The sequence below is a fragment of the Nelusetta ayraudi genome, unplaced genomic scaffold (assembly GCF_046127955.1).
Source record: "Nelusetta ayraudi isolate G7.1 ecotype Tasmania unplaced genomic scaffold, CSIRO-AGI_Nayr_v1 ptg000135l, whole genome shotgun sequence".
NCBI lineage: Eukaryota > Metazoa > Chordata > Actinopteri > Tetraodontiformes > Monacanthidae > Nelusetta > Nelusetta ayraudi.
In genome coordinates, this window is record NW_027466185.1 from 910,017 (window position 1) to 921,300 (window position 11,284).

Genomic DNA, 11,284 nt, shown 5'->3' on the forward strand with positions numbered 1-11,284 from the left:
AGCAGTGGTGGAAAGTAACTACTGCATTTTCTGAACTATAAGTTGCTCTGTTGTTTAAGTCAAAAATGCATAATGAAGAGGAAAAAAAAACAAAAACATATACACACAGGACTATAAGTCTCAGGACCAGCCAACTATGAAAAAAAAAGTGTGACTAATGATCCGGAAAACACACGTCAGCAGAAGCGTCAGCAGAGCGTACGCGTAGACGCTCTGCTTCACTGCAGTACGCTCACACAGGACAGGTTTTACAAGCAGAGCGTCTTGCGCAGCAGTTCGACCGGTTCACACGAGGATTGAAGGATTGCGTGACAACCCAGGTAGTTTTGCGTGTTTTTAAAGAAAACAACAATGAAACAAAACTGTTTTGTCCAGCCCAACAGTGACTCAAAGTATCGATGTGTGTAAAAAAGAAAAATGATAATAAACCGAACTGCTGGCAATATACAAAATGCAGGTATTTAAAGTATACATGTATTTTGTTCATCATAGTTTGAGATTCAAAGTGAAATCTGTTATTGTTTGACAGCCGACCTGAACAACGTTGAAGCATCACTTTTATGTTTCACAGTAAAATCCAGCACATATAAATTCAAAATCCAACACATTGTATATTATTATGAAAATCTGGAAAAAAAATGAAACATTTCCAATGTTTAATACTCCTACTCCACAACATCTCAGAGGCATATACTATACTTTTACTCCTCAACAATTATTGACAATTTACCATTTGGCTTTGTAGATATAGATTAATATTACATATGTTGTGAGCGTGTAGATCTGCTATTAACAGATTAACCATACAACATGTCTCTTAATTTTAGCGTGCAGTATATTCGGTCAGTAATGTCACGGTCTCCAAGCTAACAGTCTGTGCCGGTGATCTTGATAGCCAACAATCTGCCCTTATTTTCTTGATAGCCAACAATCTTCGCCTTTGATCTGCACTGCTTTTATTAACCAGTCCCCCATGTTCCCCCATTGCCAGATTATCTGTTTTGCATTGCACCAGTAATCCAGCGCCTGTCTCCTTGTTGTACTCCTTCGTTCCCCGGTTGACAACAGCCCGTCTCCGACCTTGCCCCCGCCTCATCCTGGGACCGATTCCCCTGTAACGACCCTGCTCGGCTTTGACTACTGCCTCATCTGGATCCTCTCGCTGTTATCGACCTCCGCCCGTCCCCGACGCCGATCTCGCCTGCCTCTCCCACCGCTTGCACTGGTTCTCGACCCCGGACTGCCCGACCTCCCCGTTTCAACCTCTTAAACTGCATCAGTGGTTGTCGTGCATTTGAGTCCACCAACACCTGACAAGTAAGGCTTATTGTATGATGTAAGACATTTAGCCTTCAAAATTCTTTTTCAGTCAACTAGGCCTGTCGCGATAATCGATAATTCAATTAATCTCTCAGTAAATAAAAACCAAGTCGGTAATTTTGCCGACCTTGATAAATTGACACGTGCGTTTGTTTTTCTCCTCTCTCGCTACCAAACACGCTGGATGAGAGAAAAGGTCTCACTCTGTGCATTTGTCTCGACACCTGTTCGCGTTGGCTCTATAGCGGAATGAACGGAGTGAGTGAACTCTCCTGTCAGTCATTAAGTCTCTTTGTCACGGGATGAGCGACACAAACACACACACACACACACGAGCGAAGTGAAGGAAAAGCGAGCAAACGCTATGAGTGATGAACAGTGCCAGTATGGGAACATTTCAGCTTCAAATGAAGCGAACGAGGTGAGCCCATGAACACGGACGAGCCGATATGCCGCATTTGTTCGAAAGTAGTGGTGGTGAAGAAGGGGAATACGACGAACATGCACACGCACCTCAAGCACAATTATCCCCTCCAGTTTTCCCAACTGTGAAAAAAAAAGTACCGCCCGAGGTTCCGCGGAGCCATTGTCCCGACAGGAAAATTTGTTATCGTGACAGGCCTACAGTCAACCATCACAAACTCTTATGTACAAGGTTCTGTTCAAAACACCAGCCTGTACCCCTATAAAGTAGCTTTATATTTATTCCGGACTGAGCCTCAGCAAAGGCCTGCTCTCATCAAAGCAGGTCTTCGCAAGGCGAAGACCCGATTGCTATTCGAATGTTTATTATTATTTACAAAACATGCTCCAAAAGTCACCAAATTTGGCACGGAGGTACAAACCGGTACTAAATGAAAGAAAATGAAGGAAAAAAAGGCAAAATTCCACCTCTAGCGCCCCCAAGAATTAGAAATGGCCCTAGCTTCCACTAGGAAGGTCGAAAAAATAAGCTTCTTCTCAAAACCACACTTGGAAAAAAAAAATCCTGTTTATACGGATATGCTGGAAACAATGTAGTACCTATATGCCCTGCTTGATGTGGCACCGCAAGTTTAGTCCCTGAAGGCGGAAGAAGAAGAAGAAGAAGAAGAGAACGCCTGAAGCACGCCGTGTTTAAAGAAGCAGTAGCTCGCTAACAACATTAGCGCCACAGAGAACAGAAAGAAAGATCCTCGTGAAAAGACGGTGTGGCTTCGAGTTACTTTAGAACACAAAGCCTGAAAATGCTAAGATTAACTCAGAGTCCTGCCAGTAAAAGTTCGCTAACATTTTTGCATTTCTTGCCTCAACATTGCGGTTCGCCAACCCAAAAGAAAATAAATAAAAAGTAAAACAGGATGTTTGCAAATAATTTTCATTCATAATGTATTTTCACTTCGGACACAATCCATGATTGATTCTCGATTCTCGTGCACGGAGGGTACGTTATCAGCCCCATGCTTGTTATTTGGGTTCCACATGAGCTCCCGGCTGCCAGCAGCAAGTGGTTGCGCACGTAATTACGTCATCAAAAGGAGTTTATCGTTATTACCGCGAGATGACATATTCTTACCGTGGTGAATTTCTTTTGACGATACATCGCAAACACCAATATATCGCCCATCCCTACTGAAAACGGACAAATATCTATGCGGTTCGGCGTTGTGTTTTCACAAAGCCGGCATTTTCACATAAACTGCACAGACCGAAACCGAAAGCAGTTGTCACAGCTTTAAACTCCTCCCCGGCCCTGCAATCTGAGCGGCTGTGAGGTGCAGACGACCATTCACAACAACCACAACCACGTTCGGCAATGGACTTATTGCAACTAATGACCAGCCTGCAGTCTTCCCACTAACCTCCACTACAACAAACCACAAACAATAGTGAACAATAGCAAAAAATAAAGTAAGAAATTACTTGGGCCATTATTTAAATAGGGTGACAATATATTTTAACGGTAGACCAGCAGTCTTGAGTCCCAGAGCTCGGGACACTGCAAGACACAATTTCTAAGTTTTTCCTCCACTTCTCTCACTCCTGCTCTTGCTCTATCGCTAACTGGCACCCTGCTCTGCATCTGGGCACTTTATTTTCAGAACCGGCTGCTCTCCTATTCAAAGGGCGCTGCGCCCGAATTATTATTATTATTTTTTTTTAAATTGAGCGCAAGGTGCGGAGGAGGCAGGCGTCCCCCTTGCGCACCACTCAGGTTGCGCAGCAAGGCGCTCTTGCGCTGTGGTAACACGTGCACAATGAATGGGTGCTCTGCCTCCACCCTGCGCTAGCCACGTTCAATGTGAATACAGCTTAAGGCTATTCACAGCAAAGTCCCCTGGCAGCACGAATTGCACCAGGGCATAATTCACTTTCATGCAACTGCTGGACCGTATTTCGCCGATGGCTTGTGTGTGCACACCCATTCATATACTGTACGTAGCCTACAGTGCGCGTGAACACGCTATGTGGCTTGTGCATTCTTTGTCGAACACAGAGGAGGCAGAGATGACCGCGCACTGATCCTGACTGATACCTCAGGCTCGGTCATCGATCAGAGAAACACCTCCATCTACCCGCTGAGTGTGAGCCAAGCTCTTCTTCCTCAGTCTCTTACTTTGTGACCCGGAGCATTATCCGAATCATATTATACCAATTACACAAGGAGAGCTACTAAATGGCAGTCACACTTTATCCCCTTCTCCTTTACTGATCATTTAACTAAGCTGCTTTTCATCTGGGAAAAAAAACAAAACATTTGACTGAAAAGACATCTAATTAATGGAAAAAATTAATTACATTTATTGTACAAAGCATAACAAACACATCTTTTGACAAAGCGAATGCCGCTTTTCATGACAAAAAAAAAGCCAAGCCCACCCTGTATTTTCTGCCCTGAAATTAACTTATTCATTTATTATCTTGCAATCAAGTTACGGATGCCTTATTATCACATTGCATACATCTCTTGCTGTGCGTCTTATTTAGCAAGTACTCACTCATTTTGCTTTCCCTCAGCTACCATCACATCAATTTCATTCTAACTGCGTCCGACAACCAGGGAAAACTTCCAACAAAAGCAGAAACCATGTTGATGTTGCTTCGCTGTTTATTTCTACAAGGAGAAAGCATAAAGGGCACAAATGGAAGTATACGCATCTTTAGGAACGTGAGGAAAACACACATGCACACACTGGGGGGTCCAAGAGTTTGGTGACTCAGATATCAGCAAACTGCCACACATTGACTATTACTGTGCTACAAGAAGACGGTGACCTCACTGTTTCTAAGGAGATGATACAAAAAAACCTTCACTGTAACTACAGTAACGAAGGGCCTATACAACAGCGCCACTCATCAGACCTGATTGGCATCTATACCGGCAGAGGGAGACACAACAGCCCACGACAGCTTGAACGTGCAATAGGGAATTCACTTTCAGTTTCATTCATCTATTTTGAGCATGACGTAATATGTCTTTATCCAGTCAAACACATCAACACAACAAGCTTTTCTGGACAAGGTATAAGCGTGTGTGTGTGTGTGTGTGTGTGTGTGTGTGTGTGTGTGTGTGTGTGTGCGTTGGGGGACTCTCTCCTATCTTCAACACACACGGGCACACAATCATTCTTCCACCACTGTGTTGTGCGTCCCCCTGCCATCTCTGTCTGATTACATTAAGTCAAACACGCTGGCACACGCACCACTACAGCGAGGATTCTCACGCCTTCTAATACGTTTTGATTTGACACAAGCGTGCCCCCCTGCAGACAACTGACCAACCACCGATAACAGCAGCGCTGCTTGCTGTCAAATACTGTAGAGAGGAAGAAAAGAGGTGGTGGAGGAGACACAGAGCGCAATTTAACTCTGATGGAATGTTTGCTGCTAACGCTGAATGTTTCCCTGCGTCGGATAATCCGTTTTTAACACAAACACAAATGTTTTACACGTACACTTTAACGTACGTGTGTACACATTAGCGATTTAAAGTGATATTTAAAGCGAAATTGCTCACGAGCTGCCGATACTAAGCTGGCGTAACGGACAAAAATGTACGTGTGTGGGAGAGGGGGAAGAGTTGAGGTCAAAGTTTAGAGACGGCGTTGTTTGTACACAGTAGGCAGCGCAAAAAACAAACAAAAACGGCCGTCAGCGACGTAGTATGTGTAGGTTCCAAGTAACAAACTTTGTGAGTGCTTCACTGGGTAAAAGTGCCGAATTGGAAACGCGCCCTCACTTTGAGCAACAGTTACTGCGTGTGCTGATATAAAGATGACGAGATATCGCGACAGCAACGCAAATGGCGCAAATAACCCATGTTTACACTTCGAAAGCCACGTAGAAGAGCGGGATTTTTTAAGTGAAAGGAGACTTGGCCGCGGCGACCGTCGATTAGAAGTGACTCCCAGCTGCGTGCGACAGCGCGCTGATTTTCCCGTAAGGGTGGGGGGAAATTGCCGTCGGTGGCGGAAGAAGACGCGTTTCTCTTACCTGCAGGACACTGTGATTTCAACTTTGGTGGCCGGTATAGAGGCGTTGACCGGATCGAAGTCGCCTATGGACGCCATGTTCGCGAAAGTGGGTATTTGTAATTCCCCCCTTTGACTGCCGCTATTGCCGCGGTCCTGCACCCTTTCATGAGCGGCGAGGCGAAGGGCGGCGGAGTGCTGAGCTTGTGTGTACGCCTCCTCGGCAAGAAGTAGAGCAAAGGTGCGAGGGAGAGGGAGAGAGGCAGGGAGATGTGATGTCACTCCTGTCTTTCTGCTCCTCTGAGAGTGCGTGTGTATTGCGAGTGAGTGCCCCCCGCCCCCTCGTTCCTTTGCTACTCCATAACATTTCCTCTTTCACTCCACTTCCTTTGCCTCCCGCTCCTCTCCTCCTTCCCAGCATTTTGATACATTCAGCCTGTCTAAAATCAACCTCTAAACTGTTTGAACCTAGTTTAAGAATTTAAACAAGCAGTCTGCTAATGGCAGATTTAAAAAAAAAAAATAAAAAAAATAAAAAATAAAACAACTCTAAAGAGGGCAAAGATGAAATACAGAAAGTGCTTGCAAGCCTACCTGTGGCTAAACATATTAGCATAGGCACCAGCCTATGCTAATATGTGGATGATGGGTGAATGTTTTACAAGAACAGGGTGGTGATTTTACATTGGAAGGGAGACCCAGAAATGACAATGAAGACTGAAATTTTAGCAAGACACAACGTCATATTCACATATGGTATCGCACGTCATCATTTGCCAGTAAAAGGGCTTCAGGTTTACCAAATTACCAAATTGGACACCCAAAGCTGTTCCTTCTCAAAGTCAAAACCGGTCAACATTAAATGCCATGGGTAAAAGCATTGTTCAATCAACTTCAAAGTTTTTTCTTTTTAATGGTCTCTTGTCTTCCCACATCTTCCATGGGCTCTTTGCAATATGACAACATAATCCACTCGGCATGGCAGATTATTTTAATGACAATATGACAGCATGATGGATGTGAAAGGATAAGGACCCGAGTCACATTAAGGACACCGGGCATATGAAAAATGTTGATTCCTTGTTTGATTGGCTTTTTGCATTGTCGGATGGAATAAAAAAATCTCTAAAATGTATGCATTACTATTTACAAAAGAGACAGACAACCCTTTGCAATTACTGTGGCATTTACTTATTTGATTAAAACATTTTCCTGCCAATTTCAGTTTGAGTCACCCAGTATTATAAAAAAAAAAAAACAACACAAAGGTGTTTGTATCCTGCTATTTGGAGAAACTATACAGAATTGAACATAAATAAGCAAAGATAAGCCTTTAGTGCATAATGGCAACATTATTTGTTTTGCTGATTTTATTATATATATTTGGTGTATATGGACAAAGTATTGGTATCGGATCGGTATTGCCGATACGAGCCAGAATTTTGCAGTATCAGATCGAAAAGGACATTGGTAGTACCAAACATCACTAATTATAATGTACCAAGTGGTAAAATGCCTCACAACTATCCCATAATGCCCGTCAGCAAGGGTGAAAGTGCTCGCTCACCTTTGCTCGCGTGTGGAAAATATAATGTGTCTTACGTGTGTTTTTGCACGTTTAATGTGTTGCAACTGATTGGAAATTTGAACTGACTCATCTCACGATTGCTCAGTTGGTTTACTGGCAAACCTTGTTGCTAAATATAGCCACGTAAGAGGCGCACACGCTCCGACACCTTAGGCTGAATGCACGGCGTGGTGGCAAGAACTGTCAAGGCACCTTTTGGGTAAACATTACGCCGTGACCCTGTGACCACATGGGTGGTGTGGGTTCTCGCAAAGACCCAGGCGAAAATTAATGGGCAGCCACAGAGATGAAGACGCTAGAGGGGATTTTTCTGACACATGTGGAGGATGTGCAGAAATATCTGGCTGGGAGTCAGAACAGATTAAAATAGCTGTTTGGCTCACATTTGTTTAGCCTAGTTTTTTTTTTTTTTCAGTGATGCCCGTCTGCATACACATATTGACTGACTGAGGGGGGGTTTCAAGAATGACTCAAACCGATGAGATGCTGTGCTGCAAACCGCTCGCAGCGCAATGAATCCAATTTGTTCAATAACATTTAGATAGTAATCTTTAATTAAAACAAAAATAATCATAGACAGGTGGGAAGTGCTTTATTATTAGTTTAAAGGAAGAAGCATAGTAATAAAATGATGTTTGGAAATGGCACCTGCCATTAGAATAGAATGTTCATTGTCCTTTGTTGTCATTATACATAGTTCAACAAAATTGGAGCTTCTCCTGTTTTCAGTGCAAACCAGTCAATAAAATAAAATAAATAAAATATTGCAAAAATTTCTCAGTACAAGAAAATAAGAATAAGTAAAAAAGAAATAAATGTGTGCAGTGGAATATGTGCAAATAGAAAGTGTATTGCACAAGGTGTTGCAACAGAATATTTACATACATTCACAGAATTTATTGCACGGGTGAGGAATACGAGGTAGTAATGTAGCTGGAGTTGGGTTTTTTTTTTCACATATGAGCATTCAAGGTGGTGATGGCTCTTGGTTTCTCAGCCTGTTTGTCCTTGTTTTAATGCATCTCTAACACCTTCCAGACGACAGCAGCTTGAAGAGCTGAGAACCAGGATGTGAGGTGTCCTTAATGATGCTCTGTGCTCTGCTGAGGCACCGGGAAGAGTAGATGTCTGTCAGGGTGGGGAGAGGGCAACCTGAATGTGTGGACTCTTTCCACCACCGCTCTCTCACCGTTGATGTAGAGAGGGCGCGGGTCAGTTCTGTTCCTCCTGAAGTCCACAATGATCTCCTTTGTCTTTGTGGTGTTCAGCGCCACGTTGTTGTCTGAACACCAGGTTGTGAGTTTCTGGACGTCCTCTCTGTAGGCTGCCTCGTCTCCCTTTGTGGTCAGCCCGACCACTGTCGTGTCGTCAGCGAATTTGACGATGATGTTGCTCTCGTGGACTGCAGTCATAGGTATAGAGACCAGTACAGGAGGGGGTTCAGCACACAGCCTTGTGGTGAGCCGGTGCTTTGTGTGCGGGTGGAAGAAAGGTGGGGGCCAAGCCTCACAGTCTGGGGTCTGTTGGTCAGAAAGTCCTTGATCCAGTTTCATGTGAGACGGGGGAGGCCCAGGGTGTCCAGTTTGTGGATCAGGGTATCCGGGATGATAGTGTTGAAGGCTGACCATTAATCCACAAAGCGCATCCTGGCATAGCTCTGCTGCTGTTCCAGGGGACTCAGCACAACGTGCAGGGCTGCGGCAGTGGCGTCCTCTGTGGATCTGTTCGCCCGGTAAACACTTGTATGTTGCTGTCTCTGCATGGCAAAATAAATATTCATTTTATTTTTCACAGTGACATGGAAGGTTCAACTTGCCGACCATTGGAAATGAGAGTGAAAGTCGAGCGCGACTCGTGGGCTCCGTCGCCAGTTCCCCACCGAGGAGCGTGAGCTCTCCCTGTGGGAATAGAGAGGGCACAGCCTTGATTTGTTTTCAATGTTTTTTTGGGGAAGCAACTCGCCCTTGGCTGTGCGCCTGGCTGCGAGGGGGTGAACTTTATTTTCAACACACCAGGTAAAAGTGCTTGGTGACACTCTTTGAACACTTGACCCTGGCTCCCCTCCTCGTCTCGAATGTAAGGGGAAAGAAACCGAGAGACCTCTGGACCACTGGGAACTGCCAGAGTCTCTGAAACTCGAACACCAGGGATTCACTGCACCTTCCACTCCCCTCTTTTCTTCATGGGGGGGGGGGGGGGGGGGAGAATTGGAAGCTGGGACAGTCAGGGCGCCTGCTTCCTCTTACCACCTGTGGGCTGTTGTGGGCCGCTACCGCAGTGAAGGAATGTTTGGAATCTTGTTGACCGGTGGCCTGCCTCTGGGGTCTGTTTCCCCACTGTCTCCCTCTCACAACTGCTGCTGCAGCAGCAAAGCCGCTTGGCGGACCTTGAGGAGGAGGAGGGGCGGGCTTCCGTGGAAGGCAGAGGTCAAAGGCTTCACCTTCCTGCTTTCTGAGGGTGCTTGCCTCCCTTATCTTCTCCAACGCTGGCCCAAACAGACCTTTGGTGGGGTCGTATGGCGCATCCATCACCTCTGCCTTCTGACCGTCGCTCAGGCCTGAGAGGTTAAGCCACAATGCCCTCTTACCTGAGACAGCCAGACCCATCACTCGACCGCAGCCCTGCACTGCCCCTCTTGAGGAGCGTAGGATGAGGTCATTGACGATGCATATCTTGTCCCAGAGGGCCGGGTTAGTTGTCCCCAAGTCCAGTTGGCGACTCATCTCCTCCAGGATCTCTGCCTGATATGCCGACAGCAGCATGATTGCATTCAGGGAGCAAACAGACTGCGCTGCATACTTGTAGCTCCTCTGAAAGATGGAGGCGGTGAGGCGCTCTGCTTTGCTGGGAAGGGAGGTGGTGGAGGAGGCTGAGAGAGAGCAACAGTTTGGGTGAAGGTGAAAAGCCACCGAAGGCTCCACTACTGGGGGTTCGGCCAGCCCCAGATCTCCCATCCCGTGGATCTCCAGCTTAGAGTAGCCTTTGGTTGAGAGCTTGCTCTTAAAAGGGTTGGACCAGTAGTGGCTCATCTCCTTCATGCAAGCCGGTACTGGTGGTAAGAGCTGCTTTGATGGTGGTTGGGCTGATGGGAGCCTCTTTCCATCATACAAGTCTCTCTCTGTCCCCTCCACGCCTTGGGCTGCTGGCCATTGCACACCCAATTTTGCTGCAGCCCGTTTGCAGACCTCATACAGATCGCTGTCTACTGCTGTAGCAGCATCTGATGCGCTGGGGGGTCTGGACTGTTGGACGGGAAAAGTAGAATCATCCTCCTCTTCCTCCATCTCCTCCATGTCGAGGAGGTCAGAGTTGGCATCGCCCTCTGCTTCTTCACCACCCAATCCTCCTTCGAGGAGGTCCTCGAATATGGGAGGCCTTTCCGGGGAACCATCATCTACCATGTCGGCCCAGCTCCTTGACGCTTGAGGCTGATGTAAGATGGTTGCCGCCTATGGGGGGGGCTACAGCCAGGCAGGGGTCCTGGCTATTAGCTACCGCCACTCTAAGCCTCCTTTCCAGAATCTTCTCTGGCATTGACGCACAGTGGGTGCAAGCCTGAGGGTCAGCCAGCGATGCTTAAGCATGCTTGGCGCACATGCAAGCAATGCACATAGGATGAGGGTCCCGGCCCGAGATGGCCAACCCACATGGGTGGGATGCAGCCTCCTTCTCCTTCGGGTCCGTCCCCTTGATGGGGTTCGCGGCCGAGGACATGGTCTGGAAAGGGGTTACAGAAAATGTAAAGACCGTTAAGGCGGGCAGTAACGTGTGGGCCCACGGTTTTACGTGTTGGCTTCTAGGGTTTAGAAATACCCGCGTACCAAGTGAGTTCGCTCGTCGTGACACGTTAGTGAACTATCGGTACTCGGTACAGCTAACGAGGACCAGTGCAAGCCCACACCTGTCGACTCGCCGTAACACGTTA

The 11,284-nt window shown here is 46.4% G+C and overlaps 1 protein-coding gene across 2 annotated transcripts in view; it reads right to left on the bottom strand.

Annotated features, from left to right (window-relative positions):
* Positions 1-5,945, bottom strand: part of LOC142877440 (copine-8) — an 84,200-nt gene extending 78,255 nt beyond the window's left edge. The window contains exon 1 of one of the 2 annotated variants that reach the window (XM_076012084.1): positions 5,794-5,945. In XM_076012084.1, the coding sequence (XP_075868199.1) occupies positions 5,794-5,870 (77 nt within the window). In that variant the 5' untranslated portion in view covers positions 5,871-5,945. The remainder of the gene's footprint in view (positions 1-5,793) is intronic. The other variant, XM_076012086.1, reaches the window with a different exon arrangement.
* Positions 5,946-11,284: the final 5,339 nt, after the last annotated feature.